The following is an 18131-nucleotide window of genomic DNA, read 5'->3' as shown; positions in this document are numbered from 1 at the left end:
TCCTGCGTATTTACTCTGATAGAACTTTTCTTTCTTTGGGAACCAAGACCTCCACACCTGCAGAATCTGTGGCTGTGGGTGGGACAGGAAACACAGTTTCAAATATGAGTCACAGGGAGCAATGGTAAGTGGACTACTCTTGCTTTGCATGCCTTGCTCTCAGACCCAATGTACCATATAAGGATTTCTGGTTGAAAGTTACCGTGCCCTGTTGAATCATGTGCCATATTCAGAAAGAAACACTTCCAAGCACTTGTTTAAGTGGATGTTCCACTTTCTGTAGCCTGGCAGCATCTCACTGTTGTCATGTGATATGACCTGTAGACGTTACGGTTATGGGCCTGCTCTGTCACTTATTTTTCTGTAAAGTGGGTCTCCTGGTCTGATTGAGTCTTACATGGGATGAAATACTTCACAAGCCACAAGTTAGTGGTGCTGGCTATTGATTTGTTTTACTTAATAGATGATTTAAAAAGTCTTTGTATAAAGTTAAAACGAGCTCTTTATTGGGGGAAAAAATCTAAATCATAAGAGAGCATTTGACCAGTTAGGATTTTTTCTTTCTTAGTGGTACATAAAATAATAGTTTCTTATAATAACTGGTGTCTTAAAACTTGAAAGGTGGTATCTGTATTTCCCTTATCACCTTTGCAATTAATAATAAGTAGATAATTACCTACCTAAATAGCAGGTAATATTCTGCTGCCTATATGTTTTTTTATTCACCCTGAAATAGGAAGGTATTTGAATGTTGGCTAGCCAGAATGACTAATGTGTACTGTCATCAGTAATATTTGTTGAGGGCTTTTTATGAGCCATATTTGAGTATAAGTCCTGGGTATGTAGGGTAAACAGTAGAGTCCCTCACCTTGAGGGACCTTGCCCATTATTCTGTCTGAAGTCCAGTGTTATCATTCTACATATTCACTGAACTATTGCAGCATCAATTTCCTTGGCTGATGTTTCTTTCTGTAACTGTCCCCAATTTATTACCTGTATCCTTAATCTCTCTTCGGATTGCCAGACTTGAGGATTTAACTCTTCAGGAGTATTTTATTCTTAGATGAATTACCTGTAAAGTTCACTATGTCCAAAATGGAAGCTCTTCTTCAATGCCCTCTTTCCTGTTCAGTTTTCCTTACTGGCAGTGTTGTCTTTCCAAGCCCAAATCCTTTCAATCATCTTGATTGCTTTAATATATTCTTTTAACTTTATGCCCTTCAAAAACAGTCATTTTGGCAGTTATCTCTAAAATATTTCAAATCAGTTTCTTCTGTTTCCCACCTTAATTTAAGTCCTTTTCACTTCTCTCTCTACTCATTGTCAGTAGCTTTGTAACCTGTCCTCCCTGACTCTAATCTCAATTTTGTGTCAGTAATAATTCCAAAATAAAGTTTTAGGTTTTTTTTAGACATTTATTCAAAATAAGCCCTCCTGGGGCGCCTGGGTGGCTTGGTCGGTTAAGCGTCCGACTTCGGCTCAGGTCATGATCTCGCGGTCCGTGAGTTCGAGCCCCGCGTCGGGCTCTGTGCTGACAGCTCAGAGCCTGGAGCCTGTTTCAGATTCTGTGTCTCCCTCTCTCTCTGCCCCTACCCTGTTCATGCTCTGTCTCTCTCTGTCTCAAAAATAAATAAACGTTAAAAAAAATTTTTTTTAAAAAACAAAATAAGCCCTCCTGTGTCTTCCCATTTCCACAGACTAACAAGATTTCAAAGTGTACATATGATCAAATCTTTGCTTTTTCTGCTACTTTATTACCTGGGATTGTATATTTCTTTTCTATTAAAACTATTTCTTGTTGGCTGAGCAAGCCAAATTCCATCCTTCCTCATTAGTTTTTCTTGTTTCTCCTTTCTTCTTAGAATGTCTTTCCCTAGTCATCACTATTATACATTCTTGCTTGCTGCTGCTTAGATCTAGCTCAGTACTTGAAGACTCTTGGAAATACACATCACTTCATCCATTTCTTGCCATTGTATTTGTCAAGAAACCATTTTAAACACTTGGCACATTTTTTTGAATATGGTAAATGTTTAGTAGATGTTAACTGTTAAAACTGGAATATGAAAATATATTAAATGCTAAAACGTTTATTTTTTTAATTTTCAAAAAATTTTAAAAATATTTACTGTCAAATTTTGTCAAATTGGCTAACATACAGTGTGTACAGTGTGCTGTTGGTTTTGGGGTAGATTTTCATGGGTAATTACTTACATACAACACCCAGTGCTTATCCCAACAAGGGCCCTCCTCAGTGCCCATCACCCATTTTCCCCTCTCCCCCTCCCCCATCAATCCTCACTTTGTTCTCTGAAATACTAAAATGTTTTATATATGATTATGCAATATTAAAAATTGTTATATACTTAAAAATGTAGTAATTATTTTTTATATAACTATATCTTACTTGATGTGAGCATCTCAGTGGCAGAAACTATCATATTCATCTTTGTATTCCCAGTACCTTGTATCATGTATGCCTGACACAGACACACAATTAATGTTTTAGTGAATGAAAAAAATATGATGGAAAGTAATGAACTGTAGATGGTTTTAAGATTTGTGCTTGAGAGGGTGCTTGATTATTGAAGGAAGGACTTCAAAAAGAAGCTTTCCTTTTTCTTTTGTGGTAGCAGCAGGTGAAGAGAAAGAAGCAGTAATGATTTATTAAGATTCTGGATATGCTTTGCTCATGAGATTTTCATGAGACAGCTAAGAAGTAGGGACTGCTAAATGGGACAGAGGAGGACTGATGATAGATTTGGCCCTCCTCCTTAATCACAGAAAAACTCAGTTCTTTGCCAGTTCCCTTTCTCCTCTTCCTCTGTTGCTGGATGATTTAAAGCAGGCCTTCTTAATTGTATGCTGTCTGTGAGTTATGTGTGTGTCCACATGCTGATATCCTCAGCGTTTGGGGTCACCATACACAGCCTGATGTGAGCTAGCCTCTAGGCCCTTCACCTTCTGTCTCATTTTTTTGCTCAGACATGCTGTATAAATGCTACAATTTTTTGTATGTGTCATGACATGAAAAGCACTGACCTAAGGTCTGGTTTGCTGATAATTGTTCAAAGCATAGTAGTTTAACAAGTAATATTTTCAGAAAACAACTTTTAGCAATAACATACATAAAAGCATTAGTGAAGGACAGAATTTTTGCCCTAGGCTTGCATTTCAGTTTGTAACAAAAGTTCCTATTTGTTGTAGTCTGATACTTTAGCATACTTTTCTATTGTTATATACACATTTTAAATAGTTTTGCATGGCCACGTTTCACTAAGTTATTTAGTATTTTACAAAATCTTAATGTTTTATACTGATCTTTGGAATTAGTACTTGCATGATGTAAGTTATTTACCTTGTTATAGTTGTTATAATCTGTCTAATTAACATTAAATAACACTTGGAATAATTCAGTGAATACTGTGAGTGTTAATGGAAGAGGATAAGTTAAGGAGTAATTTTTTGTCTTTGAAGGTTGGCTGGGGAGTTTTTAAAGTCGGATTATTTGTTTGTTGCTGTTGGACAAGTGGGTGGAGCATGTAGAGATGTTCAGCAGACCATTCTCCAAGTTGGCCAGTACTCAAAAAGAGAAAAACTTGTCGAAATTCTGCGAAACATAGGTATCTTACATTGATATTATTTTTTTGTTATAATTTTGATTTTTAAAAAATGCTTGTTTTTTTAAATTACTCTAAAAATTGTTTGTTATGGGTTTTTAAATAAGTTTTTTCATTATTTCCTCTTTCTTTAAAGCTTTCTTTATAAAAGGTTTTATGATTTAGTTTCCTCTGTAAATTATATAGCAGTTTAATCTTTTCTTCATAAAGATTAAAAAAAAGGATTTGAGACTTGAAATATGTGACTAAAAGCTATTCCAGGAGAAATACATATGTTTTTCATTGTAAGAAATAAAAAAGCCTCCTTTACATTAAACTCTATTTTCTTCACCCTGAGTTATTTTTACTTCATAGTTTTTGCTTCCAAAATATTTCTATAATTGTAGATTCAAAAAATTTTAGAGGTGAAGGGAACTTTAAACATCTAGTTCTGGTTTTTACAATAGTGATGAGAAATTTCTCACCCCCCCAAATAATTTTTATAGAAAGTCGTATTTCTTTGATTGAGTTGGGCTTAGTTTGTGCCGAAAAATAAAACTTTTTAATATTGCTATTTTATTTATAATTTTTTTTATTATAGGACCTACTTTATTACTGAGAAAAAATGTTTTATTTTTTCCACCATATGTAGCAAAATTTATTTTTCCTTTTTTAAAAAATCTTAGTTTTAACATATAGTGCAATATTGGTTTCAGGAGTAGAATTCAGTGATTCATCACAGCAAGTGCCCTGCTTAGTACCCAGTAATTATATTTTAATTTCTTCTTATTACCTCACAGGCTAAGTGTACTTACATGCTATATATTCCCCGTCCCCTTCTTCATTTTAGTAATTGTTTCAATTTGAATGTCACTGTTGGGATGGAGGAATGAGGAGAGGACAGGAAACCATCTAATTTCCAACAATGAGGAGAAAAAAAAGTTGACTTAGAAAACACTTAAAAAAATTTTTTTTTAATGTTTATTTATTTTTGAGACAGAGACACAGCATGAGCAGGGAAGGGGCAGAGAGAGAGAGGGAGACACAGAATGTGAAGCAGGCTCCAGGCTCTGAGCTGTCAGCCCAGAGCCCGACACGGGGCTCAAACTCACGAACTGTGAGATTGTGACCTGAGCCAAAGTCGGACGCTTAACCGACTGAGCCACCCAGGCGCCCCTAGAAAACACTTTTAAAGGCTTCTATTCTTTAGTTTCTGCTGAGTCTTAAAAAAACACAAAACTTTTAAAACCAAATGCTCATCATGAGTTGGAGAAATTTTACTGGTTTGCTTCATCCAGTGTTTCATAAATTACTGTATATGGCATATTAAGTTAAAATAATAACTTCTGTGGGCCACATACTATTCTGACTGTTTTACGTGTATTAACTCATTTAATGCTCAAAACAACTTTCTGAAGTAAGTTTTGTTAACCGCATTTTAACATTGAGGACACTGAAATACAGAGAGGTCAAGTAACTTGTCAGGTATAAATTGAAGTTCCATATGCAGAAGAGATAAACAATATGTAGTTTTGCTGAAGTTAGAACATTTTTAGTATAAATGTTAAGATTTATAAAACCTTAAGATTTTTTATATATGAATTTGTGCAATAAAGATTATTTGAGAATAATTCTAATGAGAGTTTTCAGAAGTGCTGGTTTGCCTTTGAGAAATCTTTGAAGTCACTGTATGAGCACTATTGTATACTTCTGTATTATTTAAACTGTTAAATGTTCTGCAGTTTAGAGTTAATTGTTTTGATAATTTATGTATGTATGTATTTTTTTTAATCTGCATGGAATATCCATTCAGTATATCCTCAAGTTTTACATATATTTGTTCATATAATTTTTTTTCTACTTTTTAAGGTAAATCTGCTAGCCTATCCCCTGTGCCTTTAAATTTTTTTTTTTTTTTCAACGTTTATTTATTTTTGGGACAGAGAGAGTCAGAGCATGAACGGGGGAGGGGCAGAGAGAGAGGGAGACACAGAATCGGAAACAGGCTCCAGGCTCCGAGCCATCAGCCCAGAGCCTGACGCGGGGCTCGAACTCACGGACCGCGAGATCGTGACCTGGCTGAAGTCGGACGCTTAACCAACTGCGCCATCCAGGCGCCCCTCCCCTGTGCCTTTAAAATGTATAGGTATAATTATTTTATAGTAGTATAACCAGCTGCCTTTTTCATAATTTAATTTTTTAAATGTGTATTTATTTTGAGAGAGAGAGTAAGAGACAGCACTTTCAATGCAAAGCCCTGTGCGGGGCTTGATCTCATGAACCATGAGATCATGACCTGAGCCGAAATCAGGAGACAGATGGTTAACCGACTAAGCCACCTAGGTCCCCTCATAATTTAATTTTAGTTGAACATGTATCAAACATTTTATTGAGCTCATTAATTATTAGGAGAACTAGTAAGATGTTATAGCTACTTTGAGCAATTCAAAGAACACGTATGTGTAGGATATTAGGAAAGCCCAAATAAATTTACAAAAAAATGTGAAACTGGTCAATATCCACAAAGCAGTAATCAGTTACATTTGAGGGGCAACTTCATTTTTATTTTTATTGATAAAAATCATTTGCATTGCTATCAGTTGCAATAGAGGTATAACAGAAAAAATAGAGTAAAAGTCACATAACCATGAAGGGTGTGCTAGATGGTAATTTTTCTTGGTTATTTCAAAGTCTTTCACAGTTTTTCCTGACAGCTATATCCTCTCATGATCACAACAATCTCAGAGATTATTCTTGGTCACAGAAAGGCTGGTCTCATTCTGTTAGGCTTATTTGCATAGATGCAGCAAGACTATTAACAATATAGGCCTCTTTGAGTTTGTTTTGCACATCAAGAGCCAAACGATATTGAATAATAAGATCACAAAATTAACTTCTATCTGGAAGTTTTCATAAGAAATCTGACATTGAACTTTTAAAAGCCTCCATTATTTGCTTAGATAGGAAATTAAGTCTGGGAAACTCTCTGAGTCATATTACAACTGTAATACATAGCAGCTTAAGTGAGTTCCTATCTTCTAAAGTTTCCCCTGATTTTTCATGTAATTAATTCTTGTTCCATTGCATCTGTTAGACTTTCATGATTCTTTCTGCTTCTGAACTAGTCCTGTAAATTCTGCTTGTCCAGTGATAGGGTCTAAAAGTTATTAAAACAATGTCAACTTAGAACCTTCTACCCTAGACTATTTTTTTTAATATCAGTAGTTAGAAGTGCTTGATAGAGGCACAAATATACAAACTCTGCTATCTGGCTTATAGTATAGCCTTTGGGAAAGTATCAAGAGAAAACAAAACCATATAGTTAACAAAGACTTAATGATCCTGGTTAATTTATTAGTGATCATTATTGAAAATGAAAGATTTAATGAGGGTTTATAATAAGAATAATGCTAGTAGTAAGGAAATTTGGTTGTTTCTGTGGCATTGCAAAATAAAGGTAATAAAGTCATTTCTAAGAAATTTTAGATGAATGTCTAAATGATGATGTCTCTAATGAAATGTCTCTAATGATAATGATAAGCCTATTTTCAAAGAACTATGTAAATGTTACATCTGATTTATAAAAATGGGTTGGGTCTAATTTTTCATACCAAGAACATCTGGTAAAAAGATTGAGTAAGTGCAAATAGGATCTGCTTTTCTATATTTATACAGAATGCCACATGCGAGTCTGGTGTACATCCCATTTGAGAACCACTAGCCTAGAAGGTGCTATATTAAAATTAAGAAGTGAACTATTTCTTTTGATTAAAAAATTATTTTATATATACTTACTTATTTAATAAATATAATTTATTGTCCAACTGGCTTACATACAATACGCAATGGTCATCCCGACAAGTGCCCTCGAGAAAGAGCACGTGCGCCAGGGGAGAGGGGCAGAGTGGGGGGAGAGAGATTCTTAGGCAGGCTCCATCCACACTCAGTGCAGAGTCCCATGCAGGGCTCAATCCCACGACCCTGGGATCAAGACCTGAGCTGAAATCAGGAGTTGGAGCGTCAACTGACTGAGCCACTCAGGCACCCCTACATATAAACATTTTAAATAATAAGTGAAATTATGATTGGCAACACTATGCTGTTGTATTAGGCACTGTGCCTCTAGCCCTCTGATCAATATAGAAAAACTCTAGAGAGTTATTTCCTAAGTATTTTAGTCAGTGTTTCTCCTGTAGGGCATTTATACATCTCCAGGGACTTCCCAGAAGGTATACATTTTGAAAGTATTTCCATAAAGTCTACATCTTACCTATGCTTTTTAACCTAGAGGAAGTTTAATATCTGTTCTGACTTGACAACTGTTGCCATTCAACTCTTAAAAATAGTAACACATCAAACAAGCCTAATTATTTTTAGCCTCTCTTTTATTTTTTAAGGTGAGATAACAAACTTTTGTGCTTTTCCTGGTGTTTTCTGAGAAATCACAATGATAGTTTAGATGGATTTTTTTTTCTTAATTTATGGTTCATTTTTAGAAAGGCAGAATCAAGAGTTGTCAGAGGAGAGTTGAACATTGGATTAGTGTAGGATCATTGGTGGCTGAGAAACAGTACTTGGTTGCCAGTTTAATTAAATGACAATAAAACCTTTAAATATAGAAGGTAACATGATTGTTAAGAACCATAGCTCTTTCATAAATATAGTACTTTTGCTGCTTTTTTTTCCTTTAAATAACCAAAAAACATAATAAAGTCAGCACAGTCTCTGCTATATAAGCTGATTAAGGAAAAGAAAGAATAAACTTTAATACTGTAATTACTGAAAATAGCTGTAAGTTATTTTGTGGAGTAAACTGACACTTCAGTTTAGGACAAAATGAGTGTTCCCTGGGTCCCCTAAGACCTTCTCGTAGGATCTCTGAGGTAAAACAGTTTTCATTATTATACTGAGAATTATTTATTTTAACATAATATACATGCCAATAAGTATTTCAATTTTTTCTTGGTTTTAAGTTTTAATATGGTAAATTTAATAACTGAAAGTGTTTGGGATTGTCAATAATATAAGAATTTAAGAATTTAATGGGGCCACAGACCAAAATTTTGAGAGCTACTACAGTAGGGAAAAACTACTCTTTTTTTTTTCCTTCAAAACAGAAGCACATACAGTTTCTATCTCTGTTTTTATTGCTCCTCCTATAGTCTCACTTAACTTATGTTAATTATAACTTTTAACCATAGTAACTTCTGTTTCATAGAGGAAACTGGAGGCAGGAATGTCAGACATAAGTGTTGTAGCTGACTACCAGAGCTCATGAACTTTTTTTTCACTTTTTTTTTTTTTTTAGTGTTTATTTTTGACAGGCAGTGCGAGCGAGCATGGGCAAGCAGAGGAGGGGCAGAGAGAGAGGGAGGCACAGAATCCGCAACAGGCTCCAGGCTCTGAGCTGTCAGCACAGAGCTTGACGCAGGGCTCGGACTCACCAACAGTGAGATCATGACCTGGGCCAAAGTCACCAACAGTGAGATCATGACCTGGGCCAAAGTCGGATGCTTAACTGACAGAGCCACCCAGGTGCCCCTCATGAACTACATATACTACTTTTTTACGGCACACTTTGTTAAAGTATGAAAGTGCTGCAAATTTTTAAGTGGCAAAAATGAACATGTTTATTAACATGCCTCAAAGATACTGCATATGAAAAATAAGCAAAAGAACATGAACTTAGGTTTAGTAATTAATATGTGAGAATTCTAGTGATCACTAATTTACTCAATATAATCTATTCGTTTAAGTTACCTAAAGCTGAAGATGTTGGATATTATTTTCAGGATGACATTATCCAAAATATAAATACTGTTGAATAATGAATCAATTTACTGAACACAAGTTTGTTTTTATACTTTTAAGTCTTTAAAAAAATTTTTTTTTAATTTTTGAGAGAGTGTAAGAATGTGGGTACAGAGAGAAAGGGAGACAGAATTTGAAGTAGGCTTCATGCTTAGATCTGTCAGCACAGAACCTGACGTGGGGCTAGAACCCACAAACCATGAGATCATAACCTGAGTCAAAGCTGGACCTTAATCGACTGAGCCCCTATGTTGTAATGCTCTTAAACATTATGGAGAATATTAGCTTATTTGAGTGGCTAACCTACATAGGCTAAGGAAAACCCAACTAAAATAAGGTGTTTGTATTATGCTTAAAACTGATAAATCAGAGAAAAGATGTGTGTTTTTTTAAACTGAAGTTATTAGTCTTGAGTTTATCAAAGATTTCACTTATGTGTACTTGTAATCTTAAATGTTTCAGATTTAAGGAAGATTTTTTTTTCAAAAACAGTTCAGTTTTAGAAATTCAGTTTTGTTATTCTCTGGGAATTTTAGGAATGTTTGCTTCTATAAATTATTTTTGTTTTATTTAACTCAGTAAACCAAATCAGAATTAATTTGATAGACCTATAAGACACTTTTTAAAAGATGCTTTAATAGACTTTTATAATTTTTTTTCTAGTTTTGCTTCTCCCCTCTTCCTATTTTCTCCTGCAACAGTAATTAGATAATATTAGATCTTCTTGTTCTGTCCTCCATATTTTGTAACCTCATTTTCATATTTTCTACTTGTTCTGGGTTGTATTCTAGATAGTCTGGGTAGTTATTCAGATTTACCATCACTTTTGCAGAAACTGGTACTGGTACAGTGTATATGTATAGTTCTCTGCCATTTTGCTACCTGGGTGTATTTGTGTAATTACCACCAACATCAAGATCCAGAGCTACTACCTCACCACAAAGATATCCCTTGTGCTGTTTTTATAGCATACCCACCACTCCTACCCTCACTGCCTATCCCTATGTCCTCACAACCACTAATCTGTTTTCCATCTTTATAATATTATAATTTCGAAAATACTATGTAAATGGAATAATGTGTATGTGACCTTTGAAATCGTTTTTTCCTTTCGCTGTAATGCCCTTAAGATCATCAAGTTGCTGTGTCAGTGGTTGATTTCTTTGTATTGCTGAGGAGTATTCCATGGTATGGATATACTTGTATTTTTGGTTCTTAGCCCTTCTGTCAATTTTATTCCTTTTAATTGTTAAATTTATACCATTTAGGTTCATTGCAATTATTAGAGGTTAGGGCTTAATCATTTCATTTTTTTTAATGTTTGTGCCATAGAACATTTATTTTTATGTGTGCCAGTAAACATGAAGAAGTTAGGTTTGATTTTACAAGACTCTGAAAAGGACTAAGTTCAGATTCGTCCATGACATTTGCCTATTCTTCTTTTTTTTTTCTTTTTTATTTCTTATTTTTAGTTATTTTTAAATTTTTGTCCAAGTTACTTAGCATATAGAGCAATAATTTCAGAAGTAGAATCCAGTGATTCATCCCCTACATATAACACCCAATGCTCATCCCAGCAAGTGTCTTCCTTAATGTCCCTTACCCAGTTAGCCCATCCCCCAGCCCACAACCCTTCCAGTAGCTCTGTTTGTTCTCCATATTTAAGAGTCTATTATTTAACCATTTCTGTCTTCTTTTTGTTCCTTCTGTTTCTCATTTCTCTGTTGTTGTCTTCCTTGAATGTTTTTTAGAATTCAGTTTTGATTTTCCTAGTTTTTTGAGTTTTTAAGTATATCTTAGCATACCTTTGTTAGTGGCTGCTCTCAAGGCATTACACTGCACATAAATAATTACAGTGTGTCAGTACTGTTGTCTGTATTGTGTCAGTTTGAGTGAAGTGTAGATACCTTATCTCCCTTTGTGTTCCTTTATCCTCCCTTATTTATTTATTTACTTTTTTCTTTCCATAATAGTACGTGTATTCTTTAATCCCAGTCATCTATTTCACCCATTCATTCCCCACCTACTTCCCCTCTGGTAACCATCATTCTGTTCTCTGTAGTTAAGAGTCCTCCTTGATTTTTTTTTTCTCTTTTTTTTTCCCCCTTAGCTTGTTTGTTTTGTTTCTTAAATTCCACATATGAGTGAGATCACATAGTATTAGTCTTTCTCTGTCTTATTTGGCTTAGCATTATACTAATCATTAGCTCCTTCCACGTCATTGCAAATGGCAAGATTTCTTTTTTATGGATGAATAGTATTCCATGGTATGTATATACCACATCTTCTTTATCCATTAATCAATGGACACTTGAGCTGCTTCCATAGTTTGGATATTGTAAATAATGCTGCAGTAAGCATAGGGGTACATGTATCCTTTTGAATTAGCATTTCTGTAATTTGTGGGTAAATACCCAGTAGTACAATTAATGGATCGTAGGGTAGTCCTATTTTTAATTTTTTGAGCAACCTCCATACTCCATACTGTTTTTCACAGTGGCTGCACGAGTTTGCATTCCCACCAATGGTGGAAGAAGGTTCCTTTTTCTCCACATCTTTACCAATACCTGTTGTTTCTTTTGGTTTTGATTTTAGCCATTCCTACAGGTGTGAGGCTTTTTAAAGAGGCTTTAAGAGCTGTTGTAATTTAATTTTTTAATATCTCCACAAGGTATTAACATAATTATTACATATAATAAAAAAATCCTTTCTGAATTACACATAAAGTGCTTTAGTTCTGCTTTAAGCCACAGTTCTACCGCTTAACTTTCTGGGGTTAAGAATGACTCCAGAAATACAGAGAATTGCAATCTAGCTACTATTCTATTAGGAGAGTAGTAGAATCTATTAGAATTATTTTTAGATTCTTAGTTGATTTTTACTTAGCTCACAATGGACTAACAAAATGGATACTCCATCACTTCTCACTCAACAGAATAGAGATTTATAATTCATCTGTTTATAGAGATCACTGAATGGTCTGATCATAAAGCTAAATTTGCAATTATTGCTATCACCAGTGGTAGTATGACCTATTGTCTGAACTAGAACAAATACAAAATCATTAGAGAGGAAGAATTCTAGAGAAAGTCAGAGTTAAATTCTTATTGCCACTGGGATTCATACTGAAAACCAAGAAAAGAGATCAGGGCTTAAGTTGCTCAAGAGTGTTAAGTACTTGATACTATCAGTTGTATCAGTTTTGGCTTTGGGCATCTTACTGGATGACTTCCAAAACTGTGGAAAAATAATTGATAAAAAATCACTATTCTAATAATATGAAAATGACTATATCTTAAAGATTTAACTGATTTATTCCTGTAGGAATCACTTGCCCTTTGATTTTTCTGCTTGCTTGTTCACAGGTCTGAGAGTTAATGAAACACTACCTCTGAGCCTTTTTTTTCTTATAGATCTCCTATTTCAGTTAATGTTAGTTCTGTTTTTCCAGTTACTCAGACACAGTCTTCGGGGGAGTCCTTCATTTCTTTCTTTAACTGCATATATCATTTCTGTTAGCAAAATCGTTTTGGCTCTAACAGCAGAATTTATTCAGAATCCATTAAGTCCTTAGTTAAAACAAAGACCAGATCTTGTCACTTCTTTGTTCAAAACGTAGTGGCTTCCCTTCTCAAAATGAAGAAGTTTTTTTTCAATGGTCTTCACGACTCTGTGTGACACAGCTGCCATTACTTCTCTGTCTTCATGTTCTGTCTCTTGCTCACCCTACTCCAGCCAGACTCCTCATTGCTGTTCCTCACACGTGCCAAGCACGTTTCTCCGTCATGGCCTTGTTACTTGCTGTTCCCTCTACCCAAAATGTAGGGGTCACATGAGGGCCCCTGTGTGTGTGTGTGTGTGTGTGTGTGAGCACGTAACTCCCATGTCTCTTAGCCTTTCCTTTATATTTGTCCTTCCCTGTGCCTTGATGTTCTTCCCCAAGTATCTCAGTAGTTCATTATTTTATTCTTAGTTCTACTTAGATGTCATCTAATTAGAAAGGGTACATCTAAAGTAGCCCTCTTGGGACTCTATTTATCCTTGTGGGTTTTTTTTTTTTTTCCATTTTAGGGCTTATTGCATAATATTTATTATTTGCATCTCCACAATGAGAGCAAGGGCTTTGTTTTCTTTGCAGTATTTCCAACACCTGGAATAGTGACTGGCATCTCTTAGGCACTAAATATTTGTTGAATAAATGAAGCCAACTAATAGGGAAATGAGGGAGAGGAATTATGAACAGTAATACAGTCTTCTTTCCATTAAGGCTATAAATTACCTTCTTTCCTCTCCAACATAGGGAGATTCCTTGTGTGAAAAAATCTCTGGCTCATGCTTGAAGTTCTACCAATTAAATTCTTTAAGCTAACTGGTAAATATTTTTGACTCATAAAATCCTAGGATAAAGTCACTTAGTTTTTTTGATAAATAATACCTTGGAAATAAAAGGGTTTGAATTAACAGATAATGTTGAAACACAGAATGTTGCAGAATTTGTCAGCCTTGGGTTGGATGCCTTATAAATATTTTGGGCAATCAAGGCAGAATGCAAGATTGGATTATCTCGGGAGGTAAGGAGCAAAGGCATTAATTTAATGAGTGGGAAATGAAGGTCCTGAGATGAATTTGGAACTGCTAAGAGTTGGCAGGTAGATACCATTTATCTTGCCCCTAGTCAGGTTTTTGGTGTTGGCCTGGGAGGGCAAAGGTCAAGCTCATTTTTTTAGTCCCTAAAGTAGGAAACAGTTCTGATACTTTATCTTTGACATTCATTCATTCAGGAAATATTTGGGCTGCTGTTACCTACCAGGCCTGGTCTTGGTCTTGGGAATACAGTGATGGATGAGACTATTTCCTACTAATACCTCCTGGCTTTTTTTTCCTTTTCCTAATTTTATAGTTTCTGTGTTTATCACTGTTTCATTGTCTTGTAGGTGATGAAAGAACTATGGTTTTTGTTGAGACTAAGAAAAAAGCAGATTTTATTGCTACTTTCCTTTGTCAAGAAAAAATATCAACAACAAGTATTCATGGGTGAGTAGATTAATACGATTTCATAGTAGGGAGGTGACACTTGTATTTGTCATTTGCTAAGAAATAGCAGTGCATGTAACTGACATGACATAATCCTAAGATTCAGAATTCTCAAGATCTAAACTGTTAGTCATTTTAAGTTTTTATAAGAACTAAGAGGTGGGGATGGGTGAGTTAAAGGTTTGTCTTGGACTCCTCATCATGAGGAGTGGTAACTTCTCAAGAGATCTCAATAAGTTTTTCTCTTCTGCTGAATCCAATCTTTCTCTTGGTTGAAATTTTTTATCGAAGTGCATAAAAATGTCATATGAGCACAACTTCATTGACACTTTACTCATGGATCTGAAATACTAATGAATATACAGAATTCTGAGATTATACTTAAACAATTTTTTTGAGAAAACATTCTAATCAAATAGTTGTGTATTGTCAAGACAAGTACAAGATTAATGGGTGAGATTTAATGTTTGTCACACTTGTTAAAATTTTTTTTTAAAGTTTATTTTTTGAGAGAGAGAGAGAGCGCACAAGTGGGGGAGGGACAGAGAGGGAGGAGGACAGAGGATCCAAAGCAGGCTCCACATTGACAGCAGAGAGTCCAATGTGGAGCTCAGACTCAAGAAATGTGAGATCATGACCTGAGCTGAAGTCAGATGCTTAACTGACAGAGCCGCTCAGATACCCTGATGTTTGTTTGTCCGACCTAAATTTGTGTTGTAACACTCTGTACTACCTTTGTTACCTTACTTCATGTGCAAATGAGGATAATTGTTCCACCCTCAAAGTATTACTGTGAGAATTAAATAAAATGATGGCTTGAAAAAAATTAGTATAATACCTGGTATGTAAGAAGTAGATAGCAATGTTGATTGCTGCTATTTTTACTGTTACTGAAAACATGTTGAACTTGAATGGTTCACTGTAGTAATTTTTTTAATGTTTATTAATTTTAGAGAGAGAGAGCACATGTGAGCAGGAAAGGGCCAGGGAGAGAGGAGGGTAGAGAGAATCCCAAGCAGGCTCTGTACTGTCAGTGCAGAGCCTGATGTGGGGCTCAAAATCATGAACCGTGAGATTATGACCTGAGCAGAAATCCAGAGTCAAACACTTAACCGACTCAGACACCTAGACACCCCACTGTAATAATTTTTTAAGAGCTGTCCTGACACATGCTTTCTTTGATTTCTAGTGACCGAGAACAGAGAGAGAGAGAGCAAGCTCTGGGAGATTTTCGCTGTGGAAAGTGCCCAGTTCTTGTTGCTACTTCAGTAGCTGCCAGGGGGCTGGATATTGAAAATGTTCAACATGTTATCAATTTTGATCTTCCTTCTACCATTGATGAATATGTTCATCGAATTGGACGTACTGGTCGTTGTGGAAATACTGGCAGAGCTATTTCCTTTTTTGATCCTGAATCAGATAACCATTTGGCACAGCCTTTAGTGAAAGTACTGTCAGATGTAAGTTTTAAATGTTTAAAACTGAATGGATATTATTCTATCATTGAAAGTAGACCTTGTATATCTATGTATATTGAGGAAAAGTAAACTGCTGTAATCTTTGAGACTAGATGCATATTGAATATGAAGTTAATAATTTCTTTTTTTAGGCTCAACAGGATGTTCCTGCATGGTTGGAAGAAATTGCCTTTAGTACATATGTTCCTGGCTTCAGTGGTAGTGCCAGAGGAAATGTATTTGCATCAGTTGATACTAGAAAGGTTAGTTGAGGGAAAAATTTAGAACTTGGCTTCCAGTTACTCTTTGTGAATGTTGTAGTTAATATTGTGAAGTAACAATAACATTTAATAATTATCTTGTCATTTTTTATACTGAAAAGTTTAATATTTCTTAAAGTTTTATGTATGTATGTATTTTTGGTCTTAAAAGTGAGGAATAATATAACCTTTCAATTCACGCTCAAACATCCCTCCTTTCTCAAATTTGCTGGCATTTACAGTTCTCCTTTGCATTCTTCTGAATTTCCTGTAAGAATTCCTTATTTTTAGAGTTCTGACAGTATTATTAAGTAAGACAGAATACTAGAGATAGTGAGTTGCATGTCCTTTTTGATGTGTCTGTTTATAGGCAGCACCACTTTTATACAGCAACAGTGAATGCACTAACCATTAAATATTTATGCTTATCTATTAAGGTATAGAGCTTTCAGTTTTTCCATCTGCCAAAACTACTGATTAAAGAAAGATTTTCTTGAAATATTTTGTGTAATTTAGACTACCCAGGCTCATATGGGCCTTTATCAAATGGATTAAATTTAGTGAGAATCCAGTCTTTTATATTTTTGGGGAAAACATGGTGGGAAGCTTGAGTACCTTCTCTGAGTCTGGGAATGTAATTTGAGAGAGATCATAAAATTAAATCTTTCTTTCTTTCTTTCTTTGTTTCTTTTTAAAGAATTACCAGGGCAAGAATACTTTGAACACAGCAGGGTTTTCTTCTTCACAAGCTCCCAATCCAGTAGACGATGAGTCATGGGATTAAAGCTAAAACATCCTTCAAGTTTGTGGTACAGTTTTGATGCAGAGAAGAAAATAGTTTTGATTTTTGAGTTTAACAGAAGTGGAAAACCTGACACTCTAGTATCTCTGTCCTTCTGTTCTTATTCCTACCCTTAAAAAAAAATTCTTGCTGATTAGTTATGTGAAATACTAAAAATTAACAACATTGCAGTTACTGATATAAATGGTGTTAACTGGAAAGATTAAAGCGTTCTGAATGTCTTGCTTATTTCTAGTGTATTCTTCAGGGGTTTTAAACATGTTTCATGTCTAAATACATAGTCTTAGTGTGGTGTTTATTGATCCTAAAACAAGCAGTAGGATTTATGACAAACTTTTGTTTAGAACCTGAGTCTCCCTTTTTTGCTTAAAAAGGAGCCTTTAAAGCAATAGTGTGTCACTGAAATATGGTAACATGATTTTCATGTAACAGACAGTGAAAGACATAAGCCTTTTAAGGTGATTTTGACTTTAGGTCATCACATATGTGATGAAAATTGTTAAATGCAATGTGAACTCTGTACACAATGACGTAACAAATGTTTGTTTTTATTCTATACAGACTTTCCTTGAAAATAAAGGATGAAACACTTTGCCCCCTTAGTTTTCTAACAGCATTTAAAATTTTTCTTTGTTGCATATCAGAGTTCTCCTGTATTTTGAAATTTTGAGCCTTGTAAAATCAATGAAGTGAACAAGGTATTACATAAATTAAATATTAATGTATGATATACATTCATACACAAATGTAATAGTGAAAATCATTATTTGAAATCAAACTATATCAACAAAAAACAATACTGTTCACTTTTGCCACAATTAATTTTTTGATACTTTAAGAATAATGAGGGAAAGAATCTTTTTTTCATTTACTAATATATATCTTAAATATGTCTAGAATGTAAGTAGTTCTTAATAAATCATTAAGTAAATGAACCAAAACATTAAGACATGGAACAAGTAAGAATTAGGGAGACAAAAAATTAACCATTACAAATGTTTGTTATCATTAACTTAAAATATCCAAAGCAACATGTCCTCAACATATATCTTGTTACATGAATTTGGTTTATAATGAAGGCATCACACATGAAAAGAGAAGGTCTGTTTAACACATGTTTTTAGGATTAGTTAGATACCTACCCCATGCCATATTCAATATCAGTTCC

The 18131-nt window shown here is 34.7% G+C and overlaps 1 protein-coding gene across 8 annotated transcripts in view; it reads left to right on the top strand.

Annotated features, from left to right (window-relative positions):
- DDX4 (DEAD-box helicase 4) overlaps positions 1-17565 on the top strand; it is an 89400-nt gene extending 71835 nt beyond the window's left edge. For all 8 annotated transcript variants that reach the window (XM_086700822.1, XM_086700828.1, XM_086700801.1 and 5 more), the window contains 5 exons: positions 3478-3623; positions 14345-14444; positions 15634-15904; positions 16054-16164; positions 16859-17565. In XM_086700822.1, coding sequence (XP_086556948.1) covers positions 3478-3623; positions 14345-14444; positions 15634-15904; positions 16054-16164; positions 16859-16945 — 715 coding nt within the window. In that variant the 3' untranslated portion in view covers positions 16946-17565. The remainder of the gene's footprint in view (positions 1-3477; positions 3624-14344; positions 14445-15633; positions 15905-16053; positions 16165-16858) is intronic.
- Positions 17566-18131: the final 566 nt, after the last annotated feature.

Source organism: Puma concolor, chromosome A1 (assembly GCF_028749965.1).
Source record: "Puma concolor isolate L17-30 chromosome A1, mPumCon1.1.hap2, whole genome shotgun sequence".
In the NCBI taxonomy this organism is placed as follows: Eukaryota; Metazoa; Chordata; class Mammalia; order Carnivora; family Felidae; genus Puma; species Puma concolor.
This window is presented reverse-complemented; position numbering and strand designations above follow the sequence as displayed.